The sequence below is a fragment of the Siniperca chuatsi genome, linkage group LG4, assembly GCF_020085105.1.
Source record: "Siniperca chuatsi isolate FFG_IHB_CAS linkage group LG4, ASM2008510v1, whole genome shotgun sequence".
Classification (NCBI taxonomy): domain Eukaryota; kingdom Metazoa; phylum Chordata; class Actinopteri; order Centrarchiformes; family Sinipercidae; genus Siniperca; species Siniperca chuatsi.
In genome coordinates, this window is record NC_058045.1 from 11,160,230 (window position 1) to 11,178,838 (window position 18,609).

General features: G+C 37.6%; 1 protein-coding gene across 1 annotated transcript; it reads right to left on the reverse strand.

Moving 5' to 3' along the window:
* Positions 1 to 1,579: 1,579 nt before the first annotated feature.
* Positions 1,580 to 17,796, reverse strand: arih1 (ariadne ubiquitin-conjugating enzyme E2 binding protein homolog 1 (Drosophila)). Its single transcript, XM_044194202.1, has 14 exons — positions 17,315 to 17,796; positions 11,758 to 11,825; positions 11,479 to 11,626; positions 8,171 to 8,263; positions 8,013 to 8,068; positions 6,922 to 6,988; positions 6,665 to 6,771; positions 6,506 to 6,548; positions 6,298 to 6,369; positions 5,984 to 6,114; positions 5,618 to 5,675; positions 4,712 to 4,972; positions 3,547 to 3,659; positions 1,580 to 3,465 (listed from the first exon to the last, which is right to left on the reverse strand). The coding sequence occupies exons 1-14, from the start codon at positions 17,600 to 17,602 to the stop codon at positions 3,381 to 3,383; spliced, it is 1,590 nt and encodes a 529-aa protein (XP_044050137.1). The 5' UTR covers positions 17,603 to 17,796; the 3' UTR covers positions 1,580 to 3,380.
* Between the last annotated feature and the right edge of the window lie 813 nt (positions 17,797 to 18,609).

Sequence of the window (18,609 nt, forward strand, 5' to 3'; positions counted from 1 at the left end):
AAAATCAAGTTCAATAATGATTCAGGTTGTGTTGCTAAGTGAAAGCACTAGCCTGCCTGTATTGCACCTACTATGGAGAAGCTCTCTGCCTCTCCCATGCAATGGCACTCCTAATTGTGTATGCACTTTGGAGCACACAGGGCAGAGTGACCTTCCCCTTCCCTGTGTTCCTTCCTAGTGCATGAATTAACTCACTCTTTGATCGCAAGTAATATGTTTCCTGATTAATACATATATTGTTGTGTTGTAACAAAGCCTTTATTTTTTATATAGTTTAGAATATACTGTTGATTATGTCTACATCTGATGGACATACATGAGTTGTGAGAATAAAATGTGCATGCTCTCTGTACACACGCAATACCAACAGCTGTGGGCTTTGATGTGTTTTGCCGAAAGTCAGAGGGTGCTCTTTTGTGATAAACTCTTTCTATTTGATAAAGAGACGAAAAAACACTCTTTCCAGGAGTCATATCTCTCTGCCTGGATCCTCCTATTTTAGTTGCTCACAAACAACCATATCCTTATCTTTACCCACTGTATTCAAGGACAGTCGAGGTAATTATGTTTTGGTTATCTTTAATCAGAAGTTTGCTTGTGTAATGGCACCCTCACGTGCATAATGGCACAATAATTCATAACCAATCAGAGTCTGTCAATGATTTCCGTGTTTTGATTATGGACCAATAGGGAACATCCCAACAACCCGCCAGGAGGAGCATGTTTTGAAAATATAAGTAAATGCACAACTGAGCCTGTTCAGTTTTACATGTACTTTGTTTTGATATTACAGTAAAATCTATATTGCATTGGACTCTATTCGACTCAAGTGTTTTATTGAAGAAGAATTAAAGTGTGTGAGAGGACCTGAAGACATCTGGCCAAGCTGATGGTTTTTCTCCCACAAAACAACCACCCATACCAGAACGATGTTTGCAACATTTTTCACTTTAATATTTTCTCCAAAACAGACAACTAATTTTTCCCACATTTTTACACTAATAGGAAATAAAACACCTTTGATAGCATAAAGAAAAGATATGTAGAAAAGTATTAAAATTTTTTGGATGTCTCAATTTAATGAAAGTAAGTAGCTGCTTCTGTTACTTAAAACGATATGTCGAAATGTTCATGAACTACTAGCAGACAATGAAAACAGAGTGAGCCCTGGAGAGCATATTAGCCTAATGATCGCAGCTATAGCTGCTGTTACCTGCAAGACAGCTTAGAGAAAATAGCCCATCTTTTCTTATTATCCATTCAACGTGTGTCATCACTGGTTTGACTTGAGACAAAATTAATTCAAAAGTGACATCATACAAACAACCACCTGATCTTTATCATACAATCTGCAAGTAAAAGTGGTGCAAAAAAAGCTAACATTTTTGCTTAAAAATCAAAATTATTAAATGACAGTTACCAAATTAATTCCACGCAATTCTGGAAGACACAGCTCTGCAAAGGCATGTAGTACACTAGATCGCAAAATACATAGCGCAGAAATGCATCATGGATGTTTGGATAATTCATATGATTGAGACCAAACCTACTCTAATGACTCACACAGTACTCCCAAAAATGAGATTTCTCATGACATTTATTCAAATAAACAATACAGTTTATAATTTGCTAGGATAAAATAATAAGTTTGAACACATAAGAAGCATTTGGGAGAATTCTCCAAAGATCTGAAACTGGGTTAAAGGATGTGTTTTAATGAAAGCTGACACTTTGGTGTCATCTTCTGACTTGCATCAGTGCCTGTATATTCATGTCCCCCCCTCCAGTCAATCTTGTGAAGACTGCCATATTGCAGAGACATGAGCGAGCATTTACAAGCAGAGAGCTTGACAACCAGAGCAACCACCACATTGAACAATGCAAAACCTGGAGGGGCACTGACATTTCAATGTCGAATCCTCAACCCATGTGCGAAAAATACAGTCTTTAATGCAAAAGCATAACAGCGTTATAAAAACAGTCCTACAACCTTTAGAAGTTTGCCCTATATTCCTCATCTGCCTAAGGATCACGCAAGTCCATCTGTATAGCTGGGTTTAATGCATTGTTCAGTCTCACTGCAAGGCAAGAGATCTCTTCAAAGAGGCACGGCCACTATCAGACTGATGCCAACCAAGTATTCCCTGCAAGAGTGATGCAAATGCCTGACCCTGTTTGACAGTGATCCAGCCCAATTAGCAGCACTACAAAGCTGTGCTGTCGGTACATTCTATTACCCTCATTCAATCCCCAAGGTGCAAGCTGAGCTTTAAGAGGGCTACCTCAAGCCACGTCGGGAAAGAGAGAAAAAAGGAAGAAAAAAAAAAAAAAAAGAGTGAATGTCACTCAGTTTGGCTCTTGCAAATAATTAGTCATATTCTTAAATGTTAAACACCTCTACAAACAACTAAGAGGGTACGGCAAAAGGTTAGAATAGAGGGACACAGGGCCGGAGCATTCTACCTTACCTCTGAACTGTAAAACTTTCTCTGCTCTTGGGTTTTCTAACTCGGCAGTGCACTTCCGCTGGAGTACTTTATCTGATCACTTGGCAACTAAGAGAAATTCTTTCTATCGGTCCCCATTTAGAGTTACTGATAAGGTGTACCTTGTGCACTGCTCTGAAGAGACTTAGGATAGGGCGAATGCCTTATTGTCAAAGACCTCCAAGCTCCCACACACTATGGAGGGAGTAAACAGACGCAACCCTACATGGCAAAAGTACACCTTTTTCAATATTGGTAAAGAATAAATATTTGAAAATTTCAAAATTATGCAAACACGTGCCACTCTTGCTCTTTAACTTCCATGCATATGGACTATTTACAAATTGAAAAATACAGACTTGCTATTTTGTTTTTTTGATGTTTTTTTTTCTTCTCCCCCCCCCCTGAAATGTCTTTGCCCCTTTGCAATCAGCCAATCAACATTCAGCCACCCAGATATGGATCTCGCCACATATTGCAGACATGGCCAGGACAATTAAAGCTGTGTTGAAAACATTTTCACACTAATGGGAAAACAAAAGTCAAAATCAAAACAGAGAAGATTCACAAGCAAAAAGCAGGAAAATAATGTAGTTCAGGGGAGGTGTTACAATATAAGCCAAAAGGATGTATTTGTTTAAGATGGATTTTCTGCTTTCTCAAGACTCCACTCTGTTGCTAACAATACTGTAGTACACTTTCTTTTTATTACTCTACCTTTTATTTAAATATAATTTACTTTGAAGATTTTGTTAAACAAATCCAGGAAAAATGATGCAAAAGTGGTTGGTTTGCCAAAGGAGAGGCGGCAGAAGGCCCGTGCTGCCCTGTTAAATTGCATCAGCGCTCTAGTTTGTCAAGATACTCAAGAGTCCGTTGCACTGGGATGTGTCCTCAATCCTCAATGTACTCCCACAGGTCCTTCTCATAGCCTTCATGCACGTGCTGTAGCAGCACTCTTCGCCTGCTCTCACAGTATCTGTAGAGACACAAAAAAAGTTAAGAGTCCAAGAACACATATGTGCAAGTGGCAGGTGATTGCGATTCTTCCTTCACTGACCTGTACTTATCTTGTACTTTCTGCTTGATGTCCTGCAGGGAGTCCTGGGAGATATCCCGCTCTAGGTAGCCAGAGAGCACCTCAGTGGCATTTTCCAGGTCTGCCTGGTTGTTCTGATTAACCAAACAATATACACAGCATAGATTAAAAACACACAATTGTCAATTATCCATGATAATGTCCCCTAAACTTAGGAGTGTCCTGTCTAAGGCCCAGCTCAGACTACAGGACATTAGGGCCGATTTCCTCCCATTCGCCACTCCCAACAATCAGGTGACTACTTTGGTCTTGGGTCTTTGTCAATGGACTAGTTCTGCTGCCAGACAGAGGAACAATGAATAGAAATGTGGCCAGAATTACGTGGGACAATACGTCTTCCAAGAATAATCATAACTGTATAGACAAAGAGAAGCTTTGGGAGTAAGTCACACTTCACAAGAGAGAGAGTGTGTGTGAATGAGAGAAGTGAGAGAGATGAACATGTGTGTCAGAGAGAGAAAGCTAAAGGTGGTGCATGGTTCCCTCTGGCAAGATAATCAAATACTATGTACTACAATATTTTCTATTTCTAATCTTGTGTTTGACAAAATTTGTCTTTTTGATGGAATGTAGTTTCTCAATTGTTAAGGATCTTAAAAACTTGTTATCTGAGTCTGGCCTGAGGACTAGTTGACCAAAATAGGGATATGGCTATATATACCAGGGTTGATGACTATATTATGATAATAAAACACAATAAATAAGAATAATGTATATTTTGTTTCTAGTTACTAACAATAAATGGGTGTTTAACTGCTTTCCCTTAAAAAGTTTGTGCTTTATCTTTCTCATTGTTCCTTATTGTTTGCCATCTCTTTCTCTCTTCTCTCCCCCTCCTCCTCTCGATCACATACAAGCGTGCACACAAACTGTAAAACCAAACCATTGAGCAAAAAGAGGGAGTTTCATTCATTAATATAAAAAACATTGATTAGTTGCACTTCAAAAGTAAACAGAATTATTTTGTTGATGGTGTTTGTGATATTATGAACATTTAACAACACTAACTGTGCAAATGGTATTTCTGAATAAAATATGAATGCTAAAATAGCTCTAGTCATTTATGTCATGCACCATCTGTTCACATTCATGACATTTAAGCAAACAATTTCCCTTTTTATCATACCTCAAAAATAATGGACTGGTTGTTCTTCTTGAGGTAGAAGGCAAAGACGTAAGTGAACATGAGTGTGGAGCGGCACTGGCACAGCACATCCACAGCCTTCTTCAGAAACTGCACCTCAATCCAGGACATGTTGTGCTGCTGCATCTCCTCCATCTTCTGCTTGACCTGAGCATAGAGCTTGTGCTCAAAGCGCAGGCTCTGCATGTGGTTCATGTAGCGGTTGCAGTAGAACAGGTACCTCTGCAAGGCTGCCCTGGAGCGCTGCACACACAGCATGGAACTGGCTGTAACTCAAGCATGCTCAACTTGACATGTAAATCTTCAAACTCACTGGATACTGGATCATAAGGCAACATAGTGTATAATGAAATGTCTAAATTGTATTCTGCAGGCGTTTCATGCTAGACATCATTCTTTAGTATGCAACAGCCATCCATGTTTGTCAGAGGTGTAATGGACATTTATTATCAGGCAGACACAGCAGCATTCCCTGTACTGTTTCCACCCCACTGAATGTTTTTCAATAAACATTTTAATGGTGTACAGCAGGGTTACATGAGGAACTGTCACTAGTTTGATTAGTTGGAGTGGATTACATTCTTATAAAATTTAGTAGATATTTTTGTTGCAGGCTATAAAATAGTTGTGGTATTTATCAAATTATATACATTTATTCAGTACTTTTTATCTGAATTTTGTGTCATCCCGTGCAGTGAGATGGAAACAATACTGCTGCATCTGTGTGATTAGAAATGGTAGTTACACCTGTGGCAAATATGGCTGAAGAAGGGCATCTTGACTGAAAAGTGGACAAATATAAATATTGTGCCATTATGTGGCATAACCGCCAAAATAAAACTGTATGCAAAGGTTTTAAAATGTATCAATAGGAGTATCATTTATTACCTCTTGAGCATCTCTGGCTGCCTTTGCATCATCTTCATTATAGCGATTGCAGTTGTACCTGAAACAACACAGCCAGGTCAGAACCATCAAGAGTGTTTTCCAGAATACCATAACACACATCGCTACTGTTTGACAATATTTTATGTTTTCATGCTTTCTCATATAAAAGATGTCAGATGTGTATTTAGACATGAAATGGCATGACACTTTGCACCTGATATTGAAATTGATAAATTTCCACATATTTAAGTTTTTAATTGAAATTAAAACCCATACTATCACAAAAAAGACCTACTTGGATTATATTCCAATATGGCACTAGCAGTGATACCATCATCATTTACTTTATAAGCCATTAGTTCTTACCAGGCTGAGCCGTGGGGTTCCCATGGACCCAGGCAGACCCAGCAGAACTCAGCTTTGCAGTTCTGGTTCCGACAAACCATGTGATTGCAGCCACCATCTTTCTCAATGGTCACATGGCATTTTGGACACTCCTTTCAGGAGAGGAGAGTAATTACTTTTCTAAGTCTCTGCTCAAGGTCAATTGCTTTACAAAAGTATGACAAAAATCAAATTTTTCCACAATTGAAATGTCTTTGTGGTCATCACATTAATTCCCTACCAACATGGACCAGACAAGAGGGCAAAACTAAGTTCACTTTGATTCGATTACATACCTTAGTATTTGCTGCAATCCAGTTTGAAGTTTCACTGTCATCATCACATTTCTTAATCCATTTTCTCAGCCACTGCAAAATAATTTAAATAAGAGTAAGAAATAATCATGTTGAAAATGAATGCTAATCTTAAAAGAATTTCAATCAAGATGCTGGAAGAATAGGTTAATATTTTTGTAAAATTATAAAATATTCCCGAATGGCTTACTTTACACTTGACAGGATCATGCCAATTCTCTCCACAGTTGAAGCTGCACCAACAGGAGGCATCAAGTCAAATTCACATAATGTTGAATAATTACTATTAAACAGAATCACATTCAAGTCCTGTCGCTGTCATTTCACGATAATCTAATAGCTCTATTACCAGAACTGACGGCCACACTTGCACCTCACTGGCTTGGCATCTGGATACTGGACTTTGACAACATGATGGCAGTCTGGTGCAGGGCACCACTTTAACAGTCGATTGCACTAAAAGGAGTAATGAGAGATAGAACATCAACTCATAGTTTCATGGATGCTTAAGAACAAAGTAGTGCATACAGGATAACCTAACAGCTCAACGTTATAAATAAAGGCTTTACATTCCATTTCAACATAGAAAAAAATCTCAAAGCTTACCTCTACAAAACTATTCGTAATTAAATGCTGGTACTTCAACTTCACTTTTGAATCTGTTATGAGGCGCCTATAGGAGAAGTCAAATAATTTATTAACCTTCATTACATGAAATGGGTTACTTTAGTAAAAGCTTTATTCCTTCATATTCAGTGTATACCTTTCCAAGCAACAATACAGGAAACAAAAAATGTCACACAATGTCATGCTTTCCCGAGTAGCTCACTGAAGTAAAATTGTAAGATGACAATACAGTGAAAATATTCATTTGACTGGTGACATTAACTATTTACCAACAACACATTTCATAATTACAAAACTAAAAGTTTAAGTGCAGGCTACTAACCAAGAGGTAGAAAAAGCATTTCATGAAATTCAACATTGACATGGGGAGCATATGTTTCTGCGTGTGTTGCACCCTAAACTGATAAGTGAAAACACTGTTAGGTCTCTTGCTAGCTGGTCAGATCAGAATGTAGGTTAAGACAATTACTGTCAGATTAATAGCTGGTACAAGAGATTAGTGTCCATGCTTTTAATATGATGGTAGTGGTGTAACTAGAAACCCCTGCACTTAGAACTTTCTTTTAGAAGGCAAAATGTTACGTAAAAAAATCTTCCAATTTGCTATTTCTATTCCTGTTAAATGCACTAAAAAAGGTATTAATAAAAAAGCATGTCTGATTTTAGAGCAATGATATTCATTTTCTTTTAATTCATTTACATTTAATAATTATATCGGTGTGCTTCACTATTTGAACTGTATGACCAAATTGCATAGTGTATGGGCTTTATTATGTTTTTTGACTTTTCAAGACCTTCTGGCAACAATTGCAACATGTAAGAGAGTTTAACATTACAGATTTAACAATGTTGTGAGTCTCTTCTCAAGTAGTTTATTAGTGCACTGCGTCTGTCTGTGTACACTGTTGATGGCACAAAAAATTTGTCAAAATAAAAACAAGAGGAATTATTTTTCTGTTTCTTGCTCTTTTCATTACCAGAATGGGTCAGTCACATCTACGTATTATGATCACTGCTGACCAATATGCAACAAGACATCAAAACAAATATAAGCACAAACAGATACTCACATGACTGTGTTGTCATCAACCAAAATGTCACAACTATGAGCAGGACAGGAAATGGTCTGAAAAGACAACACAGAACGCAAACCATTAGTCAGATAGCTATTAAACAACTAGCAGTGATCAGTGACTCGTACCCTACAAAAAAAAATCTGAGAGAGTACCTGTCCCATTCCTTCTTCTATGATTTTGGTGGTCAGGTAATCTCCCCAGCACTGCATGCAGAACTTGTGTCCACACTCCAGGCCTGTAAAATACTGTAAGAGAGAAGCATCTAGTAAAAAAAACAAAACAAAAGATCACACAATTACAAGCATATGCGCTTCTGGTAATCAGGCAAGTCAAAACCTTCATAGTGAGGCCATTCATTAGAAAAAATATAATCCTGATTTGACAAACAATTTTGTTTTAACAAACAGATTAAAATAACCGATAATTTTGTGTGCTACAAACCCCATTATAGAAATATTCTAGATTTAAATAGTCTGGATTATGCAGCTTTCTTTCTGATTTGGGAAAATAACTTAATATCAAAAGCTGCATTTCCACCGCAGGAACTTTCCCAAGGGACGAGGAACCTTTGGAGGAAGCTGAAACACTAAACCAACTGGCCTTGATGATATGCATTTATCCTTTGTTGAGACAGGGTTCTCACTCTTTGCTAGAGATAATTTTCCAGGACCTTTTCAGTGATGATCTAGCTGTCGCTACATTTACTACTATCTATCTACTACTGTTACTGTTTTTTATTTTATTTCTTGCCTTATTTTAATGCTCTGTTTTAATATATATAAATATATATATATATATTTTTTATAGTATTCTGTTGTATTTTATTTTGTTTCTTTTGGAAACCCTTTGTACTTTACATACCTAAATGTACTCAAAGTTAGTCGAGTTTGCTAAGAAAATTAACTGCCACTGATTCTTATTAGTAGGGGTGGGGATCATTAATTTTTAATTTAATTAATTTTTAAGCTGCCTGAGCCCTGCCTATGGCGTAACTCAGACACCATCAGATATAAATTGTTTGATGACTGCTCACACAGTCAGGTGAGCCCGGGAACCTGTATACCAGAATGGCAGATTTTCACTCGACTCACAAAACCTCCGTGATACATGTAAGTTAGCATAATATGTTGTAGAATTTTAGTGTTATTCACGCTTTAATACCGTGTGGTTATGTATCAACATTTATATGTACATTTATATATTAACTTCCTTCGTCTTAAGTTCGGTGCATCTACGTGCTGTTTTTAGCTCAGAAAGAGTTCATCATACTAGCAGCACAACACATGGAAGTAGCCAAATCTGTAAAGTTTCCTCAAGTATTCCAGTATTGCACCCTTGGTACGCATTCTGTACCAATCTGCGGAGCCCAACTCCCTGCACTTCGTGGCCAGAGAAAGCTTGTCCTGGAGAGGAGCAACTAACACTGGTGGCTGGGGTCCCGCTGCAGCTTGGAGGAAACCGGCTACATCCTAGTCTCATACATCGAAAAAAATACGGTCGATGACAGATAATTCAAATGAAGATCGATTTGAATCAGAAAATAGATTTTTTAAACCCAGCCCTAGTCAACTAGTCAAAGTTGAATCACAAATCTTAAACCTTTGCAGGCAAAAAAAGCTGGCAAGCACATCAACTTTAGCAACTGAACAAAACATGCTAACCAATTTAACATTATTCAACCATTTAAAACAAGTTGGGAAGAAAGCAATGTTTATCTATAAACCTAATAAAAACTACTCCAGTTACCAGCCAACAGTGACTTATATTTACATTTGAAGGATAATGTAACTGACATTATTTGGAGTTTCGCCACTTAAGTTGTAATGTCATTAAACCTGCATGTGCTACCATGTGACGTGACTTAGGGGTGTGTTATGTGTCATTTCCACAACATAACCGAGAGCAGCTTATTCAAAATACTCTCTTCCATGTAAACGATAATATGATCATGAACTTAGCACTTTCAGATGGCAATGTTATCCATTTTGGGGAGCTCTGATAGATAGCTTAGTAGTTCATTTTCAGCCTAGTAGTTCAGTCTCAGCTAAAGGAAAATAGGAGGATGCTCAAATAATTTTCCAGGACATTTTACTTTTTCCTCTCATTTTCCACGTGTTTGGTCAGCTGTTTTCCAGGTTTTCCAGGACGCGTGGGAACCCTAAGTATACTCTATCATAGGAATGGGGCTGTGCAGTCTGCAGTGTACCTTTAAATTAGATCAATTTGTAGATATGCTTTCACATTGACAATAAAGTTCTTTCTGTTGATAAATGTTGTAATAACAAAAAAAAAAAAAAGAGTCCAAAGGGGTAAACTGCCATTTTGTCCGCAACCAGCCCTGCAATGTCATTGTGCTGTAAAATGAAAATAAAAAAATCTTTAACCCAATTCCTTGCCTTTCTATAATACATCAATAACATGTATACAAAAACGCTTCCCCTAACTTTAAGTTGCTGGGGAGATGAGACTTTCTACATTTATTATATCCACTCCTGTGATGTTTGACCTGGTTGATATTAAGAGTGCGGTAGCCAGAGGGAGATAACTGTTTAAATCCAAATGTTTGAGGAACCTGTTGCTGGATGATTATTCCACTACCACAGGAAACACTGCATCATTTAAAGTAACTATGCTCTTCAATACATGATGGCAATGAATGGATCAACCTAGTCTACTACAATTTTAAGGTATGTTATAATTACACTTCCTCCACCAGTCTGTACATACAGTCAAGTACTATATGTAACTATGCATGATAAATAAATCATACATAAATCAACCCCTCGATTTGAATTAAAACATTTTTTTCAACGTTGAGTGCGAGGAAAATATGTAGCAGTGAGTGGCACTTGGCAGAGAAGAGGTAGGATCTCAAGAAGGGATATAAATTCGACCATCTTTGGGATTAACTTATTTTCCATTTCCTATTGAAATGGTACAGCATTGTTACTAAACATTTGTTGCAATATTTGTAGTGTTTGACATTTGATATTTCCAAGTGAGGAGGACATAGAAACATTCAGCTTTCCATCAGAGTTATGTCAAACTTTTAAAACATTATTAATATTCTTTACTTAAAATTTGAACAATTTACTGTTTGAGCAGTTTTATTACCTGGCATTCCCTGACATTCTCCTATCCTAACCCTAACTGACAAACTCTGATTACAGGGCGCAAAGTCTCATCTTATATCCTACGTTAATATGATGACTGGTTAGTAACTTATACAACCTTCTGAAAAAATAATTTGGAAAAGGACGAAAATGTCTGTGACGATGCCTCAGTTAGGAGTCCGCTTGCATTATACAAGTTAAAATGTGCCTTAAATCTCTATATTGGTATTAAGCCAAGACACAACTTCTTGTGTGTCTCGTGTGACCGTTTTCAACAAAATCCCAATGGTAACAGCACAACTTAGTCCTGAACACACATGCAACACAATGCTGATGTCAGTACTCACAGAGTTGGGGAAGTTCAGATAGCAGATCTGACATGGCATGTCCTGTGCCGATGATCTAGTGTTGATAGGAGGACGGATCCGAGGCTTCTTACTGGGGTTAATGACATGACACTCAGAGAAAAGCTTGTCCAGATTACCATCAAAATACCTGTGTAAATTGAGACAAGAAAAGAGATATCATAGTGTTAAAAAAAGCTTTAAGACATGAGCTCTCAGCTACCGTACTTGTTAGCTGGCAAGATATAGCTGGCCAATAAAGAACATACTTCAGATTCTTACCTTTCCATAAGCTTTTCTTTATCCCAGTTGAAGTGACTGAGAAGGATGCGTGTTATTGTTGCAGGATTCTAGAGGAACAAGAAATGGTTGGTCAGAAATAAACCTGAATTTTACATTTAACTACTGTCAATTTTCAATCTTATTCAACTTATAATTAGGGGTAAATTTGACATGAAAACCTCATTAATTGGCATTTCTACAATTCTACTCCTATAACAAGTTAAACTCTTTTGTGGAACAATAGGCAGGTTTATGGTCCACGTTTTCTGATATGTATTAAGCCTAGTACTAGACCAGAATAGTAATTTAAAAAGTACTAACTGAGATTAAATTAAGTAAAAATAAAATTGTTAAAAATGGTTGTAGATTCAATAGTTCTCACTCACATTACCATTTACTGTCCACCCATGTATGTTAGTGGGGATAGACAAAAATATCTGAAACACCTTTCATTACATTAAAATCCAATGAAATACCACCACAAACTACAGCCATTGAAATAGCAGGAAGTTAGGTCACCTCCTCTCTGACACCATCTTAAGAAAAAAATGCTGAAAAATGATTCACATTACACTGAAGAGGAGTTTCAACTTTTCTGTTCACAGTAGCTGCTTACGAGTAGGCAACTAAGGCTGGGAGTACATCCCAAATGAAATACAAGTTTTAGATTTTTGCTGTGTCTGTAGACTTTTCACAGGCAAAATGGCAGCTGTTTATGATGCAATAAACCAGAACACTAGATACATGGTAAAATAAATAAATAAATAAATAACATGCCAGTGCACCATTGCCTTTGAGTGGACAGGTGAAAGTGAATACGTTGAAAATGTCAACAAGTATAACTGGCCAGCTTGCCCATACTGCAGTGATTGAAACCAAATGTGATGCTTCAGTTTGGAGTGTCGTGTCAGCCTAATTGATTAAGGTGTTATTATCCTAATTTCTGATTGAAAGGGCAACGAAACCAAATAGAAACCTGTCCACAAAATAAAACAAAAACAAAAAACAACCCAACAATTAATGGAGAAGTTCCATCACATAACTTTCATATCAATCCTATCTCTATTTTAATATAAGCTTTGTCTGTGCCAATTACCATTTGAGTTTGCATTTTTATTTGCAAAGTGGATCCTACAACGTCCATATGATAGGACAGCTCCATAGAAGTGCACCACACTTTACAGCACTGCAATATCAGTGATGATATGGCGCATTCAGATATGTCACAAACTCATTGTCCTTACACTGTATGAAAATTTTCTCAGCAAAAGTAATTTGACACATTACTGCACACTCTTGATGTCCTTCCTGACTAAATAACAATTATGTAAAATGTAAATACATTCTTTGCATGCTGTTTTTCAACCTTGTAGAATTTCTTATTACCGAGTTGCCATTGGGTACATTGATACAGTCAGCTCAGTTACAAATGAGAGTGAAGTCACTAATTAAGGTAGTGAATATAGAATGCAGTTGAATAAATGAAGTCATGATCTACAGCTGAAGTCAGCTAAAGTCACTAATTGAAAATTTCAGCTAGCTAGTACCCCATTTGAAAGTGAACTTGGTTGATTAGTAAGGTGCTGGGCCACAACAGCTTCAGTGGACCTTGGCATAAATTCTACAATTTTACAAATTTAAAAGTCTCTATAGAAACTAGAGCTGGGTATCGCCACTGATTTCCCGAATCGATTAAATTCCGATTCACATGGTCCCGATTCAATATCGATTTGGTTATCTTTCTATGAAAGAGATTCTCAGAGAACTAATGCTGTAAATTGTACAAGGACAGAGCTGATATATCCACTCAGACGCCCCAGTGTTTCCCTAACCATTATATTATAAATAAATATATAGATATTAAGAAAAAATACTTGACATTTAAGGTTGAAATAATGTCCCTTAATCTTATACAGTATTGCATTTCTAAATGTCGTGGTGTTATTTCCGGGTTAAAAGAAAAAAAAAAAAAGACAGATAGAACGATTGTTTGATGACTGCTCACCATAGACTGTATAAAACAGCTGCCCAATCAGTCAGTCAGAGGTCAGTCAGGTGAGCCTGGGAACCTGCATACCTGAATGCCAGATTTTCACTCACAAAACCTCTGTGATACATGTAAGTTAACATAATATATTGTAGAATTTTAGCGTTTGTCACACTTTAATACTGCGTGGTTATGTATCAACATTTATACGCACTGTTTGTGAACTTCCTTCGTCTTACATTCGGTGCGTCTATGTGCTGTTTTTACCTCAGAGAAAGGGTTCATCAAGCTATGTGGGCACAGGCTCCTAACGGGGTTAAAGCTTCACGCATCCACGGGAAAAGGGCAGGCATATATTAAAAGATCGATCTTGGATTTTATGAATCAATATCGGATAAGTCAAATGAAGATCGATTTGAATCGGAAATTCGATTTTTTAAACTCAGCCCTAATAGTAACACGCAGAGATATCACTCATACGTTGCTCCCACTAGTTTTATGCTCTAGGAGCAACACAAATACTGAATTGTACACTAAAATCTTAACTTAAACGCAGCATGCGAGTATGTGAGTTTCATTAGGAGCAAAACATTTGCAGTTAACCCAAACTGAAATATAAGATTCCACTTTCTTAATGTACAGAGATAAAAAGGAATGGATCTAGAGGGAAAAACAACTGGAATTTCTGTTAATTTTTAAAAATCAGTCTGAGTCTGCGCTGTCATACACACCTATACATATCTTCTCCTATACAAATTTATTTTGCATTGTGTTTGCAGCTTTCTAGTGGGAGTAGTATAGTGGAATACGAAAGAATACTGATGCTCCAACTTTCAAAAAGCCACACCACACTACAAGCAAAAATCACAAATCTATTCCCTTCTCCACTGCCAACAAACTAATCCAAGTAATAAAAGTACCAAAAGTTGCTGTTGGTGTTGGCTTATCATATAGCTAACAAACTAATTTACACCTTTTGCTGTATGTAGGGGTGCAAACTCATCAGGGGTGAAAAAGGTGACAAAGATGTGAACGCCCTAGGGGGGTTCGGGGGCATGCCAGTATTAGCCCTGCTAATATCATTTTAGCATAAAGAAAATGGAACCATCAGGGGCTAATGTTAAGTTGGCACTTTGGCAAAATGGTAATGTTAGTAACAATAAACGAGTAGTCAGTAATGTTATACAAGTGGAATTTGAAATAACAAGTACGCTATCTAACATTAGATTCCATGGAAATAATGTTAACACCTAACGTTTCATCCAACCCCCCCAGAATACCCGGGTATGGTGATGCATGTCAACTTCAAAGAAGTGTAGTAAAAACATATTTTGTATATTGCATGCTAGAATTTCATGAGAATAAGCGTTTTACATCCCATTTTGTGATCGGAATGATGGTGCAACTGTAGAGTACATTATGGTACAGTGCCATGGTTCCAATGTTTAAGCAACACATGGGGGATTGTTCTCAGCAATTACAAGATTAGATAAGCAAAGTGAATTGCTTTGATGTACCTGTTCATACACACAATGCTTATTTCACTCCATCCTGATGTAATTAGGGGTGAGAATCACAGGGTAACTCATGACATGATACTATTACAACATGGTGTTCAATGATGTGTTCGGTGATAAGTGTATCACGATACAAGAGAATCTTTTAAGATATATTATTTGTGTAATTGAAGGGAAAAACATTTCTCTAAAAATGGTTAAATCATTATTCAAAGCATGATGTAGGGCTTTAAGTTTTGCAAACATTTATGAGAGATTCATACAGCCACATGTACTGTCACCCAAATGTCAGATATAAACAGGCGAAAGGCTGACTGCCACACAGCATAACGGTTCCTTAATAAAGACATCTGTAATTAAAGCTGGATATACCTGATGAGAACAAATCATGACATTGATACCAATGTATCAATAAAGTATGACAATAGAAAGTATGACAATATACTCAGCTGCCACTTTATTCGATACACCTAGTTAAAACTAATGCAGTCTGATATAACAGCACAACAACAAATCCTACTACATAAAAGGTTACAATGTTCAGTTTTTGTTGAGTATTTAGTTTTAGAGAGGTGTTGATTAAATTTTATACTCATTTCAGATGCTGTAGTTTGTGGTGCCGTTGAACGGTATTACTGAGAGGTAATATTTGATCTACCCTCACTGATCGAAATGGGTTTGAGAAAATATTACAAATACCTCTCAGTATATTCATGGACAGTGTTCATGCAAGTTTTGCGTGTTATGTCTTTCTGAAGTTTGCAGTGGAATGAATCTTTGACAGTCTACAAAGTCACTACAGATGACAAAAATCCATCAGTCACTTGTAACTTTACCCCTAAAGCGTCTTCAGAGGCCAGGCAAAACCAGTCACTCTTGACATGTGAAGGCACAGTCACTAGAGACATTTACAAGAAAAGTAAATTCAAATAAAGTTATCTATCCTGCTGTCACATTCTCAACATTGAAAACTTTAACTCAGAAAAACAGATGCATGTTATTTACTTTGAAAAGGTTGGTGCTGCAAATATCAGAAAAGTCGGCAGACCTAAATACTATTTTTAGAAGAATCAACATGTCAGTTGTCTCTGCTGTGGAAACAACTGCCATGCGGCTGTACTGTAGCCACAGTACTGATACTTTACCCATTTACTTTTAGGGCTTGTTTATAGTGAAATGTTGACACTCAAAACACTTTCGTATGTAAAATGCAACGCTACTTCTTAAAAACGTAAATGGTGACAGGTCTATCAAGACCACTTTCCATTTTATTGTGTACCCAACTGTAGTTAAGTGAAAGGAAATGGAGGCCAAAGTTAGCGATAAGCCGAAGGACTCCACTGAGTTTCCCCTGATTTTTAATTTAAACTAGCGCTATAGCTGTTGACAGATTATAACGTTCGTTTGTGTGATCAACCCAAACTGTTTTGGAAGAAGATAAGATAGCTTGTTAACGTAAGTAACCTAGCATGTAACTAGCTAACCAACTCGATGACCAAGCCTTTCGTCCAACATTAAAATAACGTCAACGCTAATGTAGTTTACAAATTTTGTAACTTTAAGTTAAATTGCTTGGTTAATACACTCTGAGTGTCGTCAAGTATGAGTTGGCAGTTATCTAGCTATAGCTACAATTCTAGAACTAAAGACGTTGTGCTTTCCGGTAAGGTGCTAGGTTAACGATTACAGTTGGCTAGTTAGCATCTAGCTAACTTGCAAGCTAACATTAGCTTAGCAAACGTTGCTGCCAACTTCTCAATTGGGATTAGACTACTTCCTGGAACAAAATTCGTATGGAAATTGTTACCCAAATGGACATATTTAACGTTGTCCATATCTTAATTTTAAATATTACACACACAAAAGAAAGCTAAATTGAGAAAAACATTTTTTTAGTCTTGTGTAAACCTTATCACTGTTGTGAAACTGCCAACTTCCAGCAAGTAAACTACTCCTACAAGGCTAACGGCTAAGCTAACGTCCACGGCCTGTTTACGCTTCACCCAAGCCTGGACCCCGGTCTTTCCTGAAGCTGACATACCAAAATACCTACCTGGATGACCTCGTTGACCTCCCTGATACACTCCACCATATGCTGGAGGATCTGCTCAGCAGTCAAAACCTCGAAGCGGTAGTCCTCCTCCTCTTCCTCACCGGGACCGTGGCCACCTCCACCAGTCTCGCCGCACTCGTCTCGCTCCCCACCGGCCACCACGGGATCGACCAACTCCACCTCTCCGAGCTCCAGGGTGTCGTCCTCGGGCTCCTCTTCGGCGCTATCCTCGCTACATTCCTCCTCTTCGTCGTCGTATTCATAGTTATAACCCTCGTCTGAGTCCATTCCTAGGGTGGTTATCAACTTGTGACAAGCACACCTAAAGGTCTACAGCGTGTGAAATGATTGCGGAACAATACGAAAACCAAAATTATCCGAGCCTGTTTTTCAGCTGCAGCGAAAATAACAACAAAACGTCGCCGCTGCTAAGCCAACAAAGAGACACAGCGTCACCAACTGACGACGGCCTTACGTCAGATGGGCTGTACATGAAAATGTTTTTAAAAATAATTGTATTTATATGACACACTTTTGTTTTCACATTAATATGTTTCAAAACAATTTTTAAAAAGTACAATATAGCCGCAAACTGCAATTCCGGGGTTCAACACAGACCGTTATAAGTTTAAAGCTTTTTGATATGGACCTGTTTAAATGTGGCCTAGAAGTGAAAAAGCAGTGAAATCTCCTTTTTTGCATTTTCACAAATAGAATGAAGAAAACAAACAATTTCTGATTCATAGTCTGATTCTGTTATACCACGCACATTTTTTGTCCTTGTAGCGCCCCCTAGTGGCCGATTTGAAGGAAACTTTCGGGGAATGTTTCAGGTTCTTATGTGGACATATGTGTACGTTTTGTTATGATTGGCCCATCTGTTGTTGAATTTGGGCTATTTATGTGCTGAGCCACGCCCCTTTTGAAGTTCATTGGTCAGTATCTAGAAAAATAAATAAGATAACAACAAGCTTTATATAAATTTGATAAGCATCATCCAATGATGATCCACCGAAAATTTGGTAGCAATCGGACTAACGATGTTAAAAATGTCTGTTGTTTGAGATGTCAAAAATGCTTTTCAAAAATGTCAAAATGGCAGGAACTCTAGTTAGGCGGACTTTAGTAGTCCAAGAGACTTTTTTGTAGAGCACATTGAGCTGGACTTGTGACAGAAATTTCAAGTCATTCGGACTTACGGTGTGAGGGGCGTGGCCTGTTCAAAATTGCATTTTGGGCTTTAATTACAGCGCCACCATGTGGCCGATTGGGCTCATATTTCTGTGGAAGCACAT

Excerpts from the sequence above, each read along its gene's own strand:
- arih1 (XM_044194202.1), bottom strand. The coding sequence starts at position 17,602 with ATGGACTCAGACGAGGGTTATAACTATGAATACGACGACGAAGAGGAG. Across the intron at positions 6,772-6,921 it reads TTACGAATAGTTTTGTAGAG|TGCAATCGACTGTTAAAGTG; the intron begins GTAAGCTTTGAG and ends TACTCCTTTTAG. Across the intron at positions 6,549-6,664 it reads AAGTGTGGCCGTCAGTTCTG|CTTCAACTGTGGAGAGAATT; the intron begins GTAATAGAGCTA and ends CTGTTGGTGCAG.